The sequence below is a fragment of the Talpa europaea genome (assembly GCF_964194135.1).
Source record: "Talpa europaea genome assembly, chromosome: 7".
Classification (NCBI taxonomy): domain Eukaryota; kingdom Metazoa; phylum Chordata; class Mammalia; order Eulipotyphla; family Talpidae; genus Talpa; species Talpa europaea.
This window is the reverse complement of record NC_140074.1, coordinates 11,605,871-11,629,266: the sequence shown is the minus strand read 5'-3', so window position 1 is coordinate 11,629,266 and position 23,396 is coordinate 11,605,871. Positions and strand designations below refer to the sequence as shown.

At 39.5% G+C, this 23,396-nt stretch overlaps 1 protein-coding gene across 5 annotated transcripts in view; it reads right to left on the bottom strand.

The window, feature by feature from the left end:
- UBAP2 (ubiquitin associated protein 2) overlaps nt 1–23,396 on the bottom strand; it is a gene marked incomplete at both ends in the record, with an annotated part of 66,203 nt that overhangs the window by 16,425 nt on the left and 26,382 nt on the right. For 2 of the 5 annotated variants that reach the window (XM_084238461.1, XM_084238457.1), the window contains 8 exons: nt 949–1,118; nt 1,649–1,923; nt 4,753–4,966; nt 7,620–7,806; nt 11,553–11,620; nt 16,815–16,867; nt 18,185–18,250; nt 23,287–23,390. In XM_084238461.1, the coding sequence (XP_084094587.1) occupies nt 949–1,118; nt 1,649–1,923; nt 4,753–4,966; nt 7,620–7,806; nt 11,553–11,620; nt 16,815–16,867; nt 18,185–18,250; nt 23,287–23,390 (1,137 nt within the window). The remainder of the gene's footprint in view (nt 1–948; nt 1,119–1,648; nt 1,924–4,752; nt 4,967–7,619; nt 7,807–11,552; nt 11,621–16,814; nt 16,868–18,184; nt 18,251–23,286; nt 23,391–23,396) is intronic. The other 3 variants (XM_084238460.1, XM_084238458.1, XM_084238459.1) reach the window with 2 other exon arrangements.

Sequence of the window (23,396 nt, the reverse complement as noted above, 5' to 3'; positions counted from 1 at the left end):
TCATCACCCTACTGGTATAGTCTAAACATGTCTAAATCTACAAATTTATACTACTGTATTTCTTTAGATAGATTAATGATGCAATTGATGATCCAGAACACCCCCCAGAACCACCACCTAATTCAACTGAGAGCCAGGGAGATAGCTTTTAAGAATTCTTAAGAATTCTTAAAAGAATCAAATGCCTGAAACCATTTTAGAAAGGGAACCCAAGCAAATAATCCGGTTTTGACTCTGGAAAGTGAAAAAAATTAATAAAATTGACTCTAAAATCTGTGCTCTCTATTAACACAATATACCACTAAAAGACAATAAGTGCTCGTGAAGATATGCAAAAATCACATCCCTCAGAAATTACTAGTAATGTAAAATGCTGCAGTTCCCGTAGGAAGTTTGATGACTCCTCAAATGGTTAATCTAAGAGTTACCAGTATGACCAGCAAGTCTCAGGTTTATGTCCTAAAGAACTGAAAGTACACAAAATATATAATTGAATGTTGCTAGGAAAGTGATTGATAACAGCCAAAAAGCAGTGTAACCCAAATATTAACTAATGAATGGATAAACAAGATGTAGTATGTTATTGGTAAATTAAATGGATAAACCTGGAAAACACTATTCTAAGTGAAAGCAGCAAAAAAAAAAAAAAACCCCAAAAAACAAAAACACATATTGCATGATCCTAGTTACATTATATGTCCTAAATAGGCAAATTTAGAAGAATTACTTTCCAAAAGATATGGGACAATTAACTGGGAGTGACCGCTAACAAGCATAGGGTTTCTTTTTAGGGAGATGGAAGAAAAGTTCTATAAATCAATACCAGAGATTGTTGCACACACCCATTACCACAAATTGTATTATCTCCACCAGGTGATATCTTAGGCACTACTTTGTTCTACTTTACAAATAATTCAGTCAAAACCAGATAAGTGGGAAGTTGCATACCTTAAAGACTTTGAATATAAGCTGATGGGAACCTGGTTACTATTTTCATTGCTTGTAGTGGGTCCAAATTCAGAGAGTAGTGGTTCTGATCCAAACTCCAGGGCACCAAACTGAACATTTAATCCTGTGACATCTGCTGAACCAGGCATTTCAACTGCAGAAGCTGGGGTCTGAAACAGCAAAACCTCTATGTTAAGAACAGGGGTCAGGAATTCCATGTCCCAAACCAAGTGAGCCCTGGATTCTCCAGGCAATGCTGGCAGGCCTGAAACAAGGAAGTGAGAGGCAGGAAGGAAGGGAAAATAGGATTTTTTTTAAAAGGTGAAAATGCAAAGAAAAATAAAACTTAACAGAGTGGTCAATGTCATCAACTGCTTCTTAGAGGAATGGTGGTGGGGCTGGGTGGTAGGAGCCTTCGATAAAGCACTATCTACTCAAAAAACCACTCACATAGCTAAACACACAAGACCATCAAGACACTCCGAGCCAAAAACTGTAATTTAATTAATGGTCACTGTCTCCAACACAAACCTATTTCTTCTACTGTTAGCCCGAGAAATGGCCAATCCTCATAAAACAGTAAGTTATGTGCTTGAAAAACATAATTATCAGTTTCTGAGACTTACTAATAACACTTGCACTAAATGTTAAAATGCATCCACCCTTGGATGGGACTGTGGCTTCACAATGCCGTACCCACCTTAGAAGCTGGAGGTATCCGCCGTTTAGGGAGTTTAATGTGTTTGGGCTGTGGTTGGTGGGCAGACGCGGTGATATTTTCGACGGTCATGCGGGGAAGCTGCAAAAGTTTATTCACAGTGGAGCTGCTGTCTCTGGGTGTTGACTCTCGGAGTTTTACCTGGGAAGGAAAGAACTCCAACCCAGGAGGAGCAGCAGTGACTGCTTGTGTCTGGTGCTGCTGTCGTTGGGTCAACTGGCTAAGAACTGGGGATGGTTCGGGCTGAGATTTGAAGTCTATGAAATGTAAAGGGGGTCAGGGGTAGGGGGAGGAGAAATAAGCAACCATCAATTATTTAGGCACCTTGGATTAGAGTTCCCTCTTCCACAATCATTGATAACGAAGAGTTACAACCACCAGTTTCTACCAACCATATCCTAGCTAAATCAAACAAATGTTCTGTGTGTCTGTATATAGAGTATAAGGAGTGCTATGTGATAAATGGAAAGGATGCCTGAATGGGTTTGCAGATAATTTCCTACACAGTAGAGGAGACACGGTTTATGCTTACAGCTTATGGGGTGGAGAGCAGGTAAGGACAGTATGGAGTTGCTACTCACATCTGACCTTTAGCTAACAGAACCTATACAGATATGCAGGCAGGAAATAAGCCACTACCTTCTCACTACCTACCTATTACCTACTACCTACCCACCTATCCGTATGTATGTATATGTATGTATATGTATGTATGTATACATGTATGTATATATATGTATGTATATGTATATATATGTATATATATATATACAGCTATCTAAATGCCTTACAAACCAATTAGCTTTCAAAAACTGTTCATTAATGGGTGAAAAGCTAGTTCATTTTTATGGCTACATAATAATCCAGCATACACAGACCTCATTTTTTAAAACCAGTGCTATATTAATGGACTACAAGATTTTTCAACTCTTACTATGAAAAACAATGCTACGATGAATATATTTTTAAGCAAGACATTTTGCTCAAGTGCAATAAAACCTGCAGGATCAAACTGTACAGCAAAGTTGCTGGCTCACAGAATAAGTATATTGTAAATGTTGACAAACACTTCAAAATTCTTACCTACCAGGGACACTTTTTTTTTTTTAATTTTTTTTTTAATAGAGGCATGTTTTATTTATTTATTTATTTGTTTGTTTGTTTTGTTTGTTTATACATGCACTGGGTACAGTCAGAAGCGCGGGAGGGTGAGAGAATTCACCAGAGCCAGAGCGGGAGGCAGAGCAGGCAGAAGGACCGAGGTACACTGCTGAGGGGAGCAGCGGGCGGCAGGAGAGGTCTGCGCGCCATGTGGGACCCTCCTCCGGTGGCCGGGGAGCAGCCGGGGATTGAACCGGCGCCACAGAGGACGCGGGCAGCTTCACAACCCAGCGCTCAACCGCTGCGCCACCTGGGAGGCCTACCAGGGACACTTTTTTACCAAACTTATCTCTCCTAATTTGATTGGTGCAAAATAATATTAAGAGTGTAAATTAAAATGATAAAAATTTAACTAGAAATCATTTCATATTCTTTGCCTGTGAACTCAAGCTCTTTAATCATTTTTGCCCACTTCATTATTGGTCTGCTTAAATACTCTGTTTTAAGGAAGCTAGCCCATTGTCTAGGATGTAATTTTCAATTATTTTTTTCATAGTTTGTCATGTCAGTCTTTTAATTTTGGTTATGGTAGGTCCTGTCACATCTAAAAAGGCCTACCTCATAATGAGGATATAAAAATCTTCCTGTTTTTCTCTCTTATTGTTCTAGATTATCAGTATGTTGCGATATTTGACCATTTGGCATTTTGATACAGAGTGGAAATTATCTATCCAATTTCATTTTCCAGCCAGATACCAACCAGTAATAACCCCTCTGTTCATCACTGATTTGAAATGCCACTGCTACCATATTATAGAACAGAGACTTGCAATCTTTTTCTATAGAGAATAAATGTTCTAAGATTTGAAGGACATCTGTTAGCAACTACTCACAACTCTGCCTTTGTAGACTGAAAGTTGTCATAAATAGTATGTAAATGAATGGTTGTTCCAATAAAACCTTATCTATAGGGCCTCCCCGGTGGCGCAGCGGTTGAGCGCTGGGCTGCGAAGCTGCCCGCGGCCTCTGCGGCGCCGGTTCGATCCCCGGCTGCTCCCAGGCCACTGGAGGAGGGTCCCACATGGTGCGCAGACCTCTCCTGCCACCCGCTGCTCCCCTCAGCAGTGTACTTCGGTCCTTCTGTCTGCTCTGCTCCCTGCTCTGGCTCTGGTGAATTCTCTCACCCTCCCGCGCTTCTGACTGTACCCAGTGCATGTATAAACAAAACAAACAAACAAACCAGCAAACAAATAAAGCATGCCTCTAATAAAAAAAATAAATAAATAAAAAAAAAATAAATAAAACCTTATCTATAAAAACAGATGGCAGATATAGTTGAAGGTTTGCCAAAAACACATACTACTCATTAGTAAATGTGCAGAAAAAAGCTAACATAGAAGAGTTATAACTGCCATCAGAAATGCTGCCTTGCAAGACTGACTCATGGTTGGTATCTGGGAACATAAATTTTGGTATATTCTAGACAGAGGGTTTCAGTGCTCTAACTGGTAAGAATGATTCTCTGTTTACAATATACTTAGAATGTGGTTTACGTTAAACACCTGCTTTCCTTCCAGGGATCTCGACTAATATATGTATCAGGCAGAGGTACACACATGACCAGGACCCCAATATCAACCTCAGGAATTGACTTTCACTGGTAGACATTACTTCAAACCTAGGGGCAGTGTCAGGTATTTCCAAAAGAGTAAGTCATTTCACTTACCAGGGAAATGTGCTCTCCTCTCTTTAATGTATCCAAACCATAAACCAGCCCAGAAAGCCAACTCTTTGGTCAAAGTAACCCCCTGCTACTCCTTCCTACAGTATGGCATGTGTGTATTGGTAGGAAACAGTAATTTAATGTCATAATCTATGAGTCTAGTTTAGAAAACATCGATCTTAGACAAATTCCACATTAGTGCTTACTAGTCAAAATGCCAATATTTTTCGGAGTAACAAAGCATCACATAAAATGCACTTACCAAAATGACTAAGGACAGAGGACTGAGATGCTGGGGGCTTGAGGTCCCAAGAAGAAGTGGTTGTGGGGGCAGTGGTACTATTCTGCTGTGAACTTGGGGTGGTGATAAACTGGCCCAAATTTGGAGCTTTCAACGGTTCCAAAATCTGGGAGTTGGTGATGTTTGCCATTTTGGAAGATGTAAGTTCTCCAAATCCTGCACCAAGGACGGATGACTTTAAAGGAAAAGAAAAGCAGAAATTCTCAGCAATAAAATATTTTTACCCCAGGCTTTAAAAAATACACCAAGTATTTTCACAAGGATTTAAAGAACAATAACCCAGAATATCTGAATTGGTTAAGAATCATCAGACTAAATGCTACATGAAAATATGAACTGAGAAAGGACTAAATAAATCTACCAATCCTTCCTGATTCTGATATAAGAAGCTAAAAGGAAGGGACATCTTTTTCCCTGGATTTTAAGAAATTATTTTTTTAAATGATGCCACAAGTTCACAATCAAAAAAGTGTTAAGAATATAAAGGGATACCATGAACTTAACGAACAAGATAAGGCTGACAAATGTTTTCTCAATGTGTGGAACTGTTATCTATTGATTAGAACAGGATTGTTTACAGAAGACACAAGCCATGAGGTCATCCTGCCAAGATTCAATGCAGATCACAGCCCTGACAATTTACTTATTTCCAGATTAGACACGGAATCACACAGATCTGGTGCAGAGAACCTAGAAAATGCTGTGTTTACTTCAAGAACTAAGAACGTAAAATCTGTTCCCAAGTAAGTATAAAAAAGACAACTATTACCTCACCCCCCAATCCTGACAGGTCAGATATCAAAGGTCTAAGAAGGAAAACCTATGAGACAACACAGGAACTGATTAACTACATCTTTGCATATCAAAATCATCCCATTTCTGGAAAGATAAATTCTTCGTCAAAAATTACTTTTCAAAAACATATAAAAGGTCGAAAACAAATAAGTTAAATTTGTTCAAGAGGCCAGATATAGGAAGCTGAAATAATTACTTCTGATATCAATATTCCAACAATATCCATTGTTTGAAGGAAATCCCAATTATCCACTCTAAGCAAACTCTGGGTAGTGGCGGTCACTGCATACAAGTCACAGAATCAGCTCATATTAAAACAGCTGTGCTGACACTGCTGATCCCACTTAAGATTCTCTGTTCAGGCTGAAGACTACACCTCTCTTATGTTGCCACTAATCCAACAAAACGCAGCTCAAGCCTTATTTATTCAATGAAAGCTTCTCAGAGGATAATTCTATTATTCTTTCTCTCTTTTCCTACTTAATTGCTATTATGCATCAACTTATTCTATCAAATATATTTGCTGTGTGCTTTACAATCCAGTGAAATCAGGCAATGACTACCACCTTGCCCCAAGTTACACTTAACACAGAGCTACCGGATACCAATTACATATTTCTGTCAATGGAGGCAGCATTTTGAAAATGTGTGTATTGGTGCAAATACATCCACATATTCACAAACAGGAGTGTGAAATCCCTAAGATTCTAATCTATTTGGTCTTGTGTGGATTTGCATTATTAATACTATTATCATTAATATTCTTGCTTATAGAGTTCCCCATTGATTATGAAAGTACATTAGGGTTGAGCACCAATATGCTGAACAAATAATTCTTTCTCAAGGTTTTCTCTTGAGAAAAAGCAAAAAGCTGAAGTGTCGTGATACAAAACACTCATGTCCCACCTATGCTTTCATTTGCCACATCAAGATTGCAGCAAGTCTGCAAGAACATTACATTAGTAAACCAGCAGTAAATGGAAAATCAGAATATAAAAGAGTATGTATGGTTCAATTAAAACTCAAGGATATTACCAGGTTGTCTCAAAAGAGAGACAGCACCAGGCCTTAGGGCTGTCCCATTTTTAAACACTGACCCATTCTCAAGACATAACAATCCAAATGACTAAAAATGCCAAGTTCCCATTCCAGTTATACTTGAAGAGAAGAAATTACCAATGTAGACTTTGCATATTTGATTCTCCATTTAATTAGGGTACAAAAAATGATTAATGGCGGGGGTAGATTATATCCTATAAGAAATTCTGTTTCTCTCAACTATAAATTTCAGGTGAAATTGTAAAGAATGAACCAAAATAATTATTAGTGAAATCTATGGACTTGTGTTTATAGTTCTTTCTACCTCCACCCTGCCAATACAGAATTGCCTACAGCTGGATAGAGGCTACAGCTACATTTTTTCACATTCTATGCTTGAAGCTTCGACCCCATCAGCCTGTCTTCACTTCCTTGACTAATAGGTTCCTGATGGAAGCTCAATTAAAATAAAAAGTCAGTGTTAAGTGCAAAACAGATAATACTGATTCTATAAAAACACATCAAAATGATAAAGGCTCTCCTACATACAGTGTAAATTTATGGAATAACAAAAAACAAATAATGCAAAAAATATAAACACCTAGGCAGACAGAACTGTTTTTGCATGATTTTAGCAAGCCAATACTGACATCTGCATTTCAGTAAACTGGAAACAACTGAAAATCTTAACATCTTAAGTACAGAAATAGACGTAGAGACAAAAAAGAAAATGATAATAATGAGGATGCCTGAGAGGCTGCAATTGAAAAGATTTCAACTAATCATAAAGAAATATTTTTATCTTTGTCCAGGAAACTCAGAGTAGTTGAATTCCACATGGAATCATCAGATATGTGCTTGGAAATTATGCCATCATTGTTTTCTGGACTGAGAGCAACCGCAGAAATATCAGTTTTTTGAAAATAATTATAAGGTATGTTTCATGCTCAAGGACACAATTCTGAAAATCCCATACTGAAATAAGAGTAAGTTACCAGACTCTGAGAATAGGAGTTGACAGCAGTGGAGTTGCCAGTTCCCGGTGTCATCTGATTGTTGTGCTGAGAATTTGTGAAGACAAGGGCTTGGCCAAAGCCCTGTTGTTTGGATGTTTCAAAGGAGTTGACTTCTGAGGCTTGACTGGGAGGAACAGGCTTCTGGAGCAAAGCTACCAGATCAACACTAAGCAGATAAAAAGCAAATGAGGAATGAGTCATAAGCAAATTTCACCAAAAATTAATTTGAAAGTGAATCATTAGAAAGTAAATTCGCGCAAAAAATTATCTATGTGAGGAAAACTTTTGGAAAATAGAGTTCAAGACAGCCAAAAGGGGGGCATCAATCATCGAGAAAAAGCATACAAAGCCACATAGACTGAAGCAGGATTTTGAAGATGTTCTGAGAGATTTCCACAGAAATGGCACAATGACAACTGATTTGAAAACCTGGAGCAACTGAATACATTTAAACTTTCTCAGGTTAGGCTCATTTCCTTTAGAATATTTTGCCTCATTTAATACTTGTAACCAGTGTCTCTTAAACTTTCCTAAAGGAAAGTGAATTATATTCTTGGAGAATGAGGACCAAAGCCATCGTAGATCATTCAAACAGTTTCCTGGAAGTTGTGCATTCTATTCCATAATATACTTAAATGCATATAAATCTTATGTAATTTTTCCTCTTAAATATTCAAGGGAAAATACACAATATATTATTCTATATTTTAAAATATTTATTTATGCATACAAGAGCTGGAGTGTAGGCTAGAGGTGCAAGGGGTGGGGTTAGGAGGAGGTGAGATGATTCACCAGAGACAGAGTGGGGAACAGAAAAGGCAGACTGACTGAAATACACTGCTGAGGGGAGCAGCGGGCAAGCAGGAGAGGTCTGCTTTGCCATGTGGGTTAGCTCCGTGGCTGGGGACTGAATTCCTGCTGCAGTGACTGTGGATTGCTTCATAGTGCTGAGACTCCACCCCTTACACCCCTAGGGAGGCCCTCTATTAAATATTCTGTTAACAGGAACTCTTGCACTGGATTTGAGAATCATGCCCTATAAGTCTGAAGAAACCTGAAAGCATAATAAATGATCTTCCAGAAATATATTAGCTGACATGTGAGTGAGCTACTAACTCTTCTCCACAAAAATCCACAAAGTGCCTCAGATTATCTAATAGTGACTCACTCCATTAAACTCTTTCCAAGGCCAGTTCCCAGTCAGTTTTCCGAAATGAACCTCTCATCATGTCAATGAGGTAGATTCTGAGAGGTCAAATAATTAACGACTTGCCCCCAATACAGAGCAAAGTTCCTACCCCAGGTTCCTCTTCTTATGCACTCTGAATACTCTGTCTTTCCATTAACCAGGTTGAAGTCCCAAACTAGTCTGGATTCCAAGGTAATGTTCTAGCTAGTGATATCCTAACTCCAGAAATACAACCCCCTAGGGTAGTTATATATAACCCATCTCAAACATATTACTACAAAAACCAAAACAAATTCTATTCCAAAAGATTTATATAAAGTGTGAAAAATACAAGCACATATCTTCTGAAAAATAACTTTAAAAGTCTATGTGAGGGCCTCCCCGGTGGCACAGCGGTTGAGCGCTGGGTTGCGAAGCTGCCCGCGGCCTCTGCAGTGCCGGTTCGATCCCCGGCTGCTCCCCGGCCACCGGAGGAGGGTCCCACATGGCGCGCAGACCTCTCCTGCCGCCCGCTGCTCCCCTCAGCAGTGTACACCGGTCCTTCTGCCTGTTCTGCTCCCCGCTCTAGCTCTGGTGAATTCTCTCGCCCTCCCACACTTCTGACTGTACCCAGTGCTTGTATAAATAAATAAATAAATAAATAAATAAATAAATAAATAAATAAATAAATCTAAAAAAAAAAAGTCTATGTGATTTTTTAATATCGGATGGTTTCACCTGTAACAGGAATATAGGGGAACCAAGACAGACATCAGTGTGAAAAAAAACAAAACAGTAAAAAACACAACAAAGCAAAAACGGACAATTATAAATCAGATATATCCTGCAGGGGAGGAGGCGGGAGAGGGATCAGAGGGAGGGAGGGAGGAGAACAGAGGCTGAGGTGAAGGTGCACAGATGCACTGGGGAAGGAAATTCTTGAGGGGGTGGGGGGGAAGCAAATATTGTTTAAAAATGAACAATGATGTAAAAAATAAATAAATACAAAAAATAAAAGTCTGTGATTTTTTAAATGAAAATGATCCTATCAAATTTACTAATAAATGCAATGAAATTATATCCATTTAACCAGAAATTCTGAGCAAGTCACAAAATATACTATATTTCTCATGTTATATATATCAAAGCATTTTATCCTTCTAGATCACTGAATTTTGAAACCACAGACAAACACTGCAGTTACTGTAAAAACTAGGTTGTAAAAAAAGCTTTCGAATAATTCAGGACTGTATATTTTCTAAGAATGTTGCTGTTACCACAATAGCTCACTTCTTTTCTATAATTTGAGGCTAGAAGATTAAAACTAGTAAAGCCCACATAAAAGTTGTTAATATTAGCCTCAGAAGAGGCCTCCCTGGTGGCACAAGGGGCTAAGAAGCAACCTATGAAGCTAGCCATAGCCACTGCAGCACGAGTTCAGGAGGTGACCCATATGGTGCAGCAGATCTCTCCTGACTCACTTGCTGCTCCCCTCAGCAGTGTATTTCAGTCAATCTACCTGTTCTGCTCCCCACTGTCTCTGGTGAATCCTCTCACCGCCCCCCGCCCCGCCCCGGCACCTCTGGCCTATACCCAAGTTCTTATATGCATAAACAAATCTTTAAAATAAAAATTAGCCTCAGAAGATGCTTTAAAAAATGGTATTATATAAGGAAACCAAAGGACATTTTGTATTAAGTTCCTCTGACCAAACAAACAAACAAACAGAAAATGTTTAGTGGGCCTCCCTGGTGGCCTAGGGGTTAAGTCTCAGCATTATCACCCCTTACAGCCTGAGTTCAGTTCAATTCCTGGCCAGGGAGCAACCCACATTGCACAGCAGACCTCTCCTGTCTTGCCCACTGTTCCCTTCAGCAGTGTACTTCAGTCATTTTGCCTGCTCTGCTCCCCACTCTGTCTCTGGTGAATCCTCTCTCCACTTCCCTCCCCACGCCTCTGGATTAACACCGCAGTTATTCTAATAAAAGTAAATAAAAATACTTTGTAAGAAAAAAGGCTTAAAGTTTTTTAAAAAAGGCCATTAGGGGCCTCCCCTGGTGGTGCAGCGGTTGAGCGCTGGGTTGCGAGGCTGCCCACAGCCTCTGCAGCGCCAGTTCGATTCCTGGCCACCGGCGAGGGACACACACACACACACACACACACACACACACACACACGCACGCCATTAGAATAGGTTTAACATAATCTCTGCCCCACATGGTAACAAATTAACAAACACAATGGCTATTTTATTTTTTCAGTGGATACACTCAATTAGGATGAAAATTCCATTAGTTCATCAGGCAGGTTAGGGATAAATAAAATCCTAGATGGAAAAGGGAAAAAATAAAAAGAGAAGGGGCCTCCCTGGTGGCGCAAGAGGTTAAGATGCAATCTATGAAGCTAGCCACAGCCACAGCCAGTGCAGCACGAGTTCCACCCCCGGCCAGGGAGAATCCCACGTGGCATAGCAGACCTCTCCTGCCTCACCCCTTGCTCCCCTCAGCAGTGTTTTCAGTCAGTCCACCTGTTTGCTCCCCACTCTGTCTCTGGTGAATCCTCTCACCCTCCACATCTCTGGCCTGTATCCCAGTTCTTATATGCATAAATAATAAATCTTTTAAAATAAATAAATAAATAAATAGAGAAGAAAAGGGAAAAACAGAAACACAAGAACCAAAACACTTTTTTGAAAAATCTCAATTATGCTCTGCGGAACAGACAGGATGGCAAATAGTGTTTACCTTTGCCCAGGTGAGACGTGATTCTCTGCTGGAACAGATGAGGCAGTGAAGACTTTTGTTTCAGAGAGCTGTTGGAAAGTATAAAAAATGTTTTTAACCTTACTTATATAAACCAAAATTATGTGAAATGTCTGACAATTTTTAGCCACCAGTTTTATTATTATAGTCAACCTAAAGGTGGTCTAAAGGAAAGGAAATACACGAGTAACCATGACAGTAATTTCCTTAAAGGAAAGGTCATTTTAGATTCATAAACTCACAGTACGGATTTCACAACAGGGAAACAACACAGTGAAGTAAAGTCATACTAGGACTCATGTCACAATCCCACTACTTTACTTGCCACGCTACCTTAGATGCCAAAAATGAGTGGGGACGTTTGAAAAGGCAAAATAATGTTTTCTTTCAAAAAAAAAAACAAAAAACAAATAATTTTAGAATTTCATTTACTAGTAATTTATACTTTTTTATTAAGTCATGGTTTCTATGCTGTTTCATAAAACATAATTTCACTGAATACAACAAATACAATAAACTGTTAACTATTCCACTGAAACACTGAGTTTTGTCATATGTATAGCCTATGAAACCATTGCCAAATAAATCAAGACAATGAATTTCTCTATTAATCCCTGTAAGTCAGTTTCTGCCCCTGTGTAATAAGACCCATGCACCACTTGCCTTCATCCCCAGGGAATCAATGATGATCTTTCTGTCACAACAGATTAATTTTCTAAATTTTAAGTAGAAAGAAAAGCAATCATTTTTGTCTGACTTCTTTTACTGGGGCTAATTATTTTGAGATTCGTGTTGTAACGTAATGTACTTTTCATGTAAAGTACATTGTTTAAAAAGATTCATTTATTTATGCATACAGGAACTGGGGTATAGGCCAGAAATGTGGGGGGTGAGAGGATTCATCAGCGACAGAGTGGGGAGCAGAACAGGTAGGCTGAAATATACTGCTGAGGGGAGCAGTGGGCAAGAGAGGAGAGGTCTGCTGCGCCATGTGGGTTAGCTCCCTGGCCGGGGATCAAACTCATGCTGCAGTGACTGGTGATAGCTTGATAGTGCTGAGACTTAACCTCTTGTGCCACCAGGGAGGCCCATTCATGTTAAGTAGTTTAAAGGAACACAGGGAAAAAAAATTGAAACCTCAACATTAGTCAATGATAGGTTCTTACTATATTTTTAAAGCAGGCATAGGTTTTTAAGGGAGATGAGTGCTGATCTGATGAGATTTAATAATAATGCCATTTATGGGCCTCCCTGGTGGCACTGCTGGTGGAACACCATGCGTGAAGCTGTCCGCAACCTCTGCAGCACTGGTTCGATTGCTGGCCAACCAGGGAGATGCCCACATAGTATGGCAGACCTCTCATGTCTCGCCCGCTGCTCCACTCAGCAGTACTTCGGTCCATCTGCTTGTTCTGCTCCCTGCTCTGTCTCTGGTGAATCCTCTCACACTCCTGCACCTCTGGCCTATACCCCAGTTCTTGTATAAATAAATCTTTACAAAAAAAAAAAAAAAGCCGGGCATCCCCAGTGGCACAGTGGTTGAGTGCTAGGTTGCGAAGCTGCCCGCAGCCTTTGCAGCGCCGGTTCGATCCCCACCCACTGGGCGAGGGTCCCACATGGTGCGCAGACCTCTCCTGCCGCCCGCTGCTCCCCTCAGCAGTGTAATTCGTCAGTCTGCCTGCTCTGCTCCCTGCGCTGGCTCTGGTGAATTCTCTCACCCTCCCGTGCTTCTGACTGTACCCAGTGCTTGTATGAATAAATAAATAAATCTTTAAAAAAAAAAAAAAGCCATTTGTTATATGTTAAAAATCATTTTTTGTCATGTTATAATTCTTATCAATGTTAAATGTCTTAGAACTCTGAAACAATATAAAATTAAATATCCTCAGACATTAATATTCATGCAGTGGCAGAACAGATAGTGAGTATTTATTTTCTGTATAAACAAAAATGTGCTGATGCTACAAGGTCTTATGTATCCCAAAGAATCCTTTTTTAGGGAGGGAAGGAAAAAAAAAAAGAATCCATTTTTGCCTTAAAGAATTTACAAACTAAAGGGTTAAGACAAAGGAAGCAAAAACAAGTACCATGTACTATATGTCAACATCAGCTTTGAACCAATGATTAAATTTTAATTGTTTTTACTAATGTTTTAAATTTCATTCACCTAAAGTTTTCTTTAAAAACCAATTATAGGGGCTAGAGGGAGTAAGGAAACAGGTAATAGTTGCTTAATGGGTACAGAATTTAAGTTCTGCAAGATAAAGTTCTGGAGATCTGTTTACAATACAAATATACTTGACACAACTGAATTGTACACTTAAAAATGGTTAATATGGAAAAATGGTTAATGGTTAATATGGAAAATGTTTTCTACTATAATTAAAAAATAAACTTGAAGACAAAAATACAGAATTAAAACAAAGAGAGAAACAATAAAATGAATGATTCTATGAAAGCAGGAAGAGTAGATCTATCTCGGCCTTAGCGCCATCTTCCCGGAAGCCTCCACGTCATGAGAGCCAAGTGGAGGAAGAAGCGAACAAGCAGGCTGAAGCGCAAAAGAAGAAAGATGAGACAGAGGTCCAAGTAAACTAGTAACACCCATGAAGCCACAGAAGCAGAAATAAGGAAAGCCGGAGGCCAGGGACGCTGGTACAAATTGTTAGACTGCATGCTACTGTCTAGAACTTTGTCTCAGTGAATCTAGAACATCCATCACCATCTGATCGCTGCGAACACCTTTGAGAGACCCACCTTGCTCGTACCAAAACCAGTCCCTTTTGGTCCTTTGCCCTGGACCTGTGACATTCTGGACTAGTTCTGTTCTCAGTTGGCTGAATGTAACACGTGTACAATAAACCATCCCTTCTGCTGTCTTGGCTGAAGAAAAAAATTTAAAAAAAAAAAAAAAGAGTAGATCTAAAGCACTGGAAACAGAAAGTCCCAGACATGAGAACCACTGATACAATTTATTCCTGGTAGAATATTCTTTCCTACTTCCTCTTTCTCAAAAAGGAGAAAAATGAGGGAAGTCAGGTAAATAGCTATGGTTTGAAGTTTTAAAAGAGAATTTGGAATTTGCATTTTAAATTATATGTACCTGCCCTTCCCCATTACTTTATACTATTTCAGAAAAATTTTAGAGGTATTTTGATAAATCCTGCAAAGAGATGTTCAAATTTCCTCTGCTAATTCTTTTCACTCAACATACATTGTGACACAATAGGTTTATTCAGTAGAATACTAATATCCCTGTGCATATGTATTTGTGATGCTTATTAAGAAAGAGACTTTTGGGCCTCCCCTGGTGGTGCAGTGGTTGAGCTCTGGGCTGAGAGGCTGCCCGCAGCCTCTGCAACACCGGTTTGATCCCCAGCCGCCGGAGAGGGTCCCACATGGCGCGACAAACCTCTCCTGCGGTGCCCCCGCTGCTCCCCTCAGCAGTGTATAAAAAAGAAAAAAAAAAAAAGAGAGAGAGACCTTCACTATAAAACCTCATCTGTCCCATGGGAAAACTGTTAAGGAAAAAAAGCTATTAGGATATCATATAGATGAAAAACATATAGATGAAAAACAGAAGATCCAGAAAGGAAAGATGCCTTGTCCAAAATCAACTGGTCAGCACAGCTAGAACTTAAATACAGATCTTTTCCCTACTGATCCCCTGGTGACTTTCTCACCAACCTGCTAACTTAGACAACAGACAAAAAAATAAGAATGCTTTAGCCTAGGAAACTTTTTTTCTCTCCAACAAACTCTTAGCAAAAATTTTAGTAATACATAGCACTGACAAGTAAAGTGCCCACAGGCTACTCACTCTGACTTCCCCTTATCACTGGTTATTCATCTCTCCACTGATTCGAATATATTCCATCTAGTGCAACATCTTCATGTTACAAATAAGAGTGAGCCGGGTGACAGAAAGCCCCATGGATTTACAAACAGTATGTGGTAGAAGTGAAAATATACACAAATCCCTGAAATTGCAACCCATCATCTGAATACAAGTATTCTCTTCATTCTTCACACTCTATGCAGCTCAATCCCTAACAAACCAGCTATAATACTACTTTATTTTTTTCTTAAAGATTTATTTTACTTATTTATGGGCCTCCCCGGTGGCGCAGCGGTTGAACGCTGGGTTGCAAAGCTGCCTGCAGCTTCTGCAGCGCCGGTTCGATCCCCGGCTGCTCCCTGGCCACCGGAGGAGGGTCCCACATGGCACACAGCCCTCTCCTGCCACCCACTGCTGCCCTCAGCAGTGTACTTCGGTCCTTCTGCCTGCTCTGCTCCCTGCTCTGGCTCTGGTAAATTCTCTCACCCTCCCGCATTTCTGACTGTACCCAGTGCTTGTATAAATAAAGATCTTTAAAAAAAAAAAAGATTTATTTTACTTATTTATGCATACAAGAACTGGGGTGTAGGCCAGAGGTACAGGGGCTGAGAGGATTCACCAGAGACAGAGTGGGGAGCAGAACAGGTGGATCCACTGAAATACACTGCTGAGGGGAGCAGCAGGCGAGACAGGCAAAGTCTGCTGCGCCACGTGCACCAGCTCCCTGGCCGGAGATGGAGATCAAGATTGAACTCATGCCACAGTGGCTGGCATTAGCTTGATAGTGTTGAGACTTCCCCCTGCGCCACCATGGAAGCCCTATAATATTGCTTTAAAAGGAAACGTATATGTAAAGTTTCAAAAAAATATCTGTGCCTGCATAAATAGGAGATGGGAAAAATCTCAAAAACTAATGTGCTTTAAAATAGTTCTTTGAAAAAGTCTCAAAACACCAAAGTTTTTCTAAGAAGCTCTGCTTAAAAAAAAAAAAATTTAAAAAAGTAAGCACAGGGCCTCCCTGGTGGCGCAGCGGTTGAGCGCTGGGTTGCGAAGCCGCCCGCAGCCTCTGCAGTGCCGGTTCAATCCCCGGCTGCTCCCTGGCCACCAGAGGAGGGTCCCACATGGCGCGCAGACCTCTCCTGCCGCCCACTGCTCCCCTCAGCAGTGTACTTCGGTCCTTCTGCCTGCTCTGCTCCCCGCTCTGGCTCTGGTGAATTCTCTCACCCTCCCGTGCTTCTGACTGTGCCCGGTGCTTGTATAAATAAATAAATAAATCTTTAAAAAAAAAAAAAAAAGTAAGCACAGAGGTGTGAAAAGGAGCCAAGAACAGCCCTAAGATGTCTCAGATTTTCTTCAAAGTACACATGACCCTGAAAAATGGGTCTGATCGGATGCTAATCACTCACATCTTCAGTCCAGTCTTCTGTCGTCCATTCTTCTACAGAATTTTTCCAAGCACCTGTTGAGTAGACACAAATCATAATTTATAACCGCAAAGCCAAATATACGATCGATCTTATTCCCACTGACTCTCTATCATGAACTGCAAGATATATATATATATTCCAAAATGTTAAGTTGTAGTAATATACACAGAATATAAAATTTACTCTTAGTAACTTTTAATTAAATAAAATGTAATTCCATGATATTAACTTAAAACATACTTTTTGTATGTGTGTGTAAAGAAAGTATGTGTAGGGCCTCCCCGGTGGCGCAGCGGTTGAGCGCTGGGTTGCGAAGCTGCCCGCGGCCTCTGCAGCGCCGGTTCGATCCCCGGCTGCTCCCCGGCCACCCGGAGGAGGGTCCCACATGGCGCGCAGACCTCTCCTGCCGCCCGCTGCTCCCCTCAGCAGTGTACTTCGGTCCTTCTGCCTGCTCTGCTCCCCGCTCTGGCTCTGATGAATTCTCTCACCCTCCCGCACTTCTGACTGTACCCAGTGCATGTATAAACGAAACAAACAAACAGACCAGCAAACAAATAAATAAAGCATGCCTCTATACAAAAAAAAAAAAAAAAAAAAAAAAAAAAGAAAGTATGTGTAAAAACACAGTATGTAAAGACACTGGCTCACTGCTTAAAGGTGAGTATAAGGAAAATATGTCAAACACAAATTTGAACATGGAAAATAGAATGCAAATCTGAGTACATATTAAAGCAGGCAAAAGACAATGTATGCAGCCTGCATGAAAAACAGGCCAGGAAAGACAGTTATCATGAGTAAAAGTGCAACATGGTATTAGAAGGGAAAGTTCCACACCTCAGAAGCTAGGGCCAACCTGTTGCAGTAACCCAGCCTAGACACAGAGACTATAAGAAATACCAGATAATAGAGATAAAAGAATATGAGGCCAGGTTCTAATCTTGTTTTCGAAGATCAGAAATTTAAAGTAGGAGCATAGATGTCATTATGCAATGTTAGGCTTCTAGACCTATTGATATAAACATGTAGGAATAAACTTCATATACTACTTTCAGCTTAAACAGTAAATCTGAGATATATACTTTATATTCAATTTAACTTGGAGTTAATGATCTAACAGAAACATATAGTCATTTAGGAAAATGATGCAAAAATCTATGGTACCTTGAAGGCCAATCTATAAAACATTATCCTGATCAAAAGCTGATAATTATTTCATCAAGTAATCATAAAAATAGTTTACAAATGTTTATCTGATGAATTTTTATGAGCTGGCCTTCATCAGAAGATACTGGATGTATTTTATAATATCCTTAACTAAAGAAATTTTTTTTGTAACAAAAGATTCATACCTTTGAGTCCGTAAGAATTTTTGTTTGGCATATCCCGAGCTACACTGTGACCATTTGATGCCAATTCTGCAGATGAATGTAAAAAGGAAGATTTTTAACATATAGAAACAAGCTATTCATCAGAAGAGAAATTAGTATATTAAAACAGAGAGAGGAGGAAAAAGCAACAAAGTTAAATATGTTTCCAAGGAGAGGAATCCAGACCAATCCATCTGTGACAGGCTACTGAATTTTATCAGCCAGATTAAAGTTTCAATTTGCACCAGCTACCCTTGTTCATGGTCACATGTTCACCAGTCTTCCGCAGCACTTGTCAAACATTTCCATCTGTTTGTTTTTTTTTTTAAAGATTTATTTTATTTGGGCCTCCCTTGGTGGCGCAGGCGGTTGAGTGCAGCTCTGTGAGGCTATCCTCAGCCTCTGCAGTGTGGGTTTAATCCCAGCCGGCCGGCCGGCAAGAATCCCACACGGCGCGACAGACTTCTCCTGTCTCACCCGCTGCTCCCCTCAGCAGTGTTTCGTCAGCCTGCCTGTTCTATCCCCCGCTCTGTCTCTGGTGAATTCTCTCACCCTCCCGTGCTTCTGACTGTAACCAGTGCTTGCATAAACAAATAAATCTAAAAAAAAAAAAAAAAAAAAAAAAAAAAGGAAAACAGCAATGAATCGACTAATTCAGCCTTCTGTTTTCAACAATTCACTCCAATCTTAGAAGTTATTGATAAATCTGCTATAAACACCACACACAAATTTTGCTTTGGTTTGGTTTTTACCGCTTTTAAATAAAAACCTCGTTTTAGATTATCATATTGTGTGGTAAATGTATTCTTTCACATCAGGAATGTCTAAGTTGGCATTATTCCATCATCCTCAACTAGTACAAGAACTGTTGGTTTTCTTTTGTAAATCCATTTGAATGGGTAAATTGTGGTGATTTATTATAGTTTTAAAGTTGTATTTTCCAAAAGAGCGTAATCCTGATGAGCATATTTTTATGTGCTTATTTGTCATCCATGTATCTTCTCTTGTGAAGCATCTATTAAAATCTTTTACTCATTTTTCACTTTAAAACATAGATGCAGGGCCTCCCTGGTGGTGCAGCACCACACTATGAAGCAATCCACAGCCTCTGCAGCACGAGTTCGATCCCCAGCCGGACGGAGAGAAACCCACATGGGGAAGCAGACCTCTCTTGTCTCGCCCGCTGCTCCCCTCAGCAGTGTATTTCAGTCGGTCTGCGTGTTCTGTTCCCCATTTTGTCTCTGGTGGATCCTCTCACACACACACACACACCCCCCCACTGCCTCCATCTCTGGCCTGTATCCCAGCTATTGTATGCATAAATAAATAAATCTTTAAAAAAAAAAAAAAAAGACATAGATGCGGGGCCTCCCTGGTAGCACAAGGGGTTAAGATGCAACCTATAAAGCTATCCGCAACCTCTGCAGTATGAGTTCGATCCCCAGCCAGCCAGGGAGCGAGCAACCAACCCACATGGCGCACAGACCTCTTCTGCCATGCCTGCTGCTCCCCTCAGCAGTGTATTTCATCGGTCTGCCTGTTCTGTTCCCCGCTCTGGCTGAATTCTGGCTCTGGTGAATTCTCTCACCCTCCCACGCTTCTGACTGTACCCAGTGCTTGTATAAATAAATAAATAATTTAAAAAAAAAAGATACTTCAATAAATATTGAATCTACCAGCTTATAACATCAATAGCTTTCTAATTTTAGGGGGTATCTTCTTTATTTTGCATGACTTATGTTACATCATTTTCAACATACAAAAGTCCCTCCATTTAGTGTTCCTTAATTTCTCCTATTTTCAGATATTGTAGCTGGCAGGTAGATGTATTTTCATACGATTAGACTCCTTTCTGGGCATTTGATTTTTTTGTCTCTTTGTTGATGGAAATATGATCCAAACTATTTAGTGAATTTCTTGTACTTTTTAAAACTCCCTTATTAATTATAATCATTTATATGTAGATTTTTTTTGCGTGTGTAGCCAGAAATAACAGAGGGTTTTTTCCTTCCTTTACAACCCTCTGGCTTTTCTTTTTCATTCCTTATTGCATCGGATAAGACCTCTGTTACAGTGGTGAACAGAAGTACTAAGGATATATGGCTTTTATTTTGTTCCACAGGATGAACATTCAACACATTACCATTTTAACTGTAATGTCTGCTGTAAGGGTTGTAAATATCTTCTTTCTAATTAAGAAAAAATTCCTTCTATTCCAAATTTGCCTTTTTTAAAAAAACTCAGGAGTGGATATTGGGTTTTGTCAAGTGCTTTCCCTTACAGAAGTGGTATGAATTTTTTAATTTACACTGTTAACATTATTCTGTTAAACTCATTTTTGTCATTAACATATAACTCACATCACATAAATCCATACTTTCAAAATATTGATTGGTTTTTAATAAGTCCATAAGATATACAACAATCACAGCTAACCATTTCAGATCACTTTTATGATTCTGAAAATAAATCTTGGAACTTTCAGTTCCTAAATCCTATTTATAGTATATAAATCCTATTTATCTAATACACAGTTAATATAGACAATATCATACTATAATCCAATTTGCTAAGAGATTAGTTTTAAGTTATTCCAAATACTAAAAAAGAAATAATTACATGATGAAATAGATACTAATTAAACGTTCTGTGCACATGCATTTATAAAATCCCATTTCTATTACAGTATGTCAATTTTTAAAAAATAAAATACACTACATTAAAATTTTTTTTGATAAAAAGTTTAAGCCAAAAGAAGAAATCTTGGACCTCCCTGGTGGTGCAAGGGGTTAAGTCTCAGTACTATCAAGCTATCACCAGCCACTGCAATATGAGTTTGATCAGCGGCCAGGGAGCTTATCCACATGACAAAGCAGACCTTTCTTGTCTTGCCTGCTTTTCCCCTCAGCAGTATTTCAGTGGATCTGTCTTTTCTGCTCCCCACTCTGAATCTTCGCACCACCTCCACCTCTGGCCTACACCCCAGTTCTTGTATGCATAAATAAATAAAAATAAAATCTTTTTTTTTTTTTAAAAGAAGAAATCTTGTACCCATAAGTAGTCATTCCTGATTTCTATCGAATATTCCCTGTCCTGAATAAACCATTAATCTACTTTGCATTTAGTATTTGCCTAACCTGGACACTTCATATAAAATGTAAATACAAAATATGTGGCCTTTTCTGATGAATTCTTTTACTCAGCTTGTATTTGTGGTTCCTCCATATTATGGCACAAAAATATTCAATTTTATGGATACACCATATTTTACTTATCCACTGAAGGACATTTGACTTATTTCCACATTTATGCTATTATGAGCTATGTGTCTATGAACATCCATCTGTGTACAAGTTCTATGTGAAACTATGTTTTTTATTCTCTGGGATATATCTAGGGTTTCGCTGAATATTTAGAAATGTTAAACTTGAATACCAGGTATAAATTTAACATGGTCATAATGTATTACTAGCCCGTTACCAATATCTTGGTTTAAGATTTTTACACCTTTGTTGAAGACTGAAATTAATCTGTAATTTAAATTTTTGTTTGTTTTTTGTGGGACCCTCGCTGGAGGCCGGGGAATGAACCGGCACTGCAGAGGCTGCAGGCAGCCTTGTAGCCCAGCGCTCAACCACTGCGCCACCAGGGGAGGCCCTCTGTAATTTTAAATTTCACAACATAAAATGTACTACTGATGAAGTAGCTACTTAACATTTGGTATCTGTATGAACTGTATCAATATTTTCTCTCAGTCCTATAGCAAAGTTATGCTGCTTCTCCTTCACTTGAGCAATGCCACACAACTTTTAATTATATAGGACTTTTCAAATAACCACATAATCTTTGTATATTCTCTCTATAGTACCTTTAATTCCCAGTTCATTGATTTTGATTGTAGTGACTGCACCTTTTTTTTTTTGACAACGATTAATGTTATATTATATTTTTGGTAATTTATTGAATCATTTTTGGGCTGTAAGTCATTACGTTTTTAGGAATATAGTATCAATAGTGTATGTTATCATGATCAAATCCTCAGAATAGCTCTGCTATATAAATATACCAACTAATAAATACTTCCCATGAACTTCATAAAATGAATAATCCAAAAACAGAAAAATCTGCAAGAGCAATTGTCACAGCAAACATGCCAATCGGCCCTTCCTGGTGGGGCAAGGGATTAAGTACAGCACTGTGAAGCTATCCACAGCCTCTGCAGCACCAGTCTGATTCCGGGCTGGCCAGGGAGCTACCCACACGGCGCAGCAAACCTCTCCTAACTCACCTGCTGTTCCCCTCAGCAGTGTATTTCAGTAGATCTGCCTGTTCTGTTTCCCACTCTGTCTCTAGTGAATCCTCTCACCCCCCGCACCTCTGTACCCCAGTTCTAGTATGCATAAATATTTTTTTAAAAAAAGTGTCTATCACCTACCACCTCTTTTGGTCAAATTTTAGTGCCCATTTAGGAATGGCTAGTACTGTCAATAACTTCTTTTTTTTTTTTTTTTTAATAGAGGCATGTTTTATTTATTTGTTTGTTTGTTTTGTTTATACATGCACTGGGTACAGTCAGAAGTGCGGGAGGGTGAGACAATTCACCAGAGCCAGAGCGAGGAGCAGAGCAGGCAGAAGGACCGAAGTACACTGCTGAGGGGAGCAGCGGGCGGCAGGAGAGGTCTGCGCGCCATGTGGGACCCTCCTCTGGTGGCCGGGGAGCAGCCGGGGATCGAACCGGAGCCGCAGAGGCCGTGGGCAGCTTCGCAACCCAGCACTCAACCGCTGCGCCACCGGGGAGGCCCAACTTCTACTAACAAATTCTACATCCCTGAAACACTGAGATTTGAATGTGGATTTATAATAACTTACAAGTTTATATTAACCTCTTCCGTGAAGTGCAAATATAAAATCAAATACCTTATCAGTGAAATTTTTAAGTGAGAGACTTTAGAGATAAGAACCAGCTAATAGTCACACACAGGACAGCAGTTAGTTTTTAATTCTTTTTCATCAACACACTTTGAGATCATCATCATATATTAACAGCTCAACCTTAACAACACATCTTTGGCAAAAATACTTACCAGTTCTCTCATTTGCACCATTCTGAGCAGCTTCCCAAACCACTGGTTTTGTCCCACAGGCATCTGTAGATGGAGAATCTGAATAGTCTGCAGGATTAAATGTCCTGGAA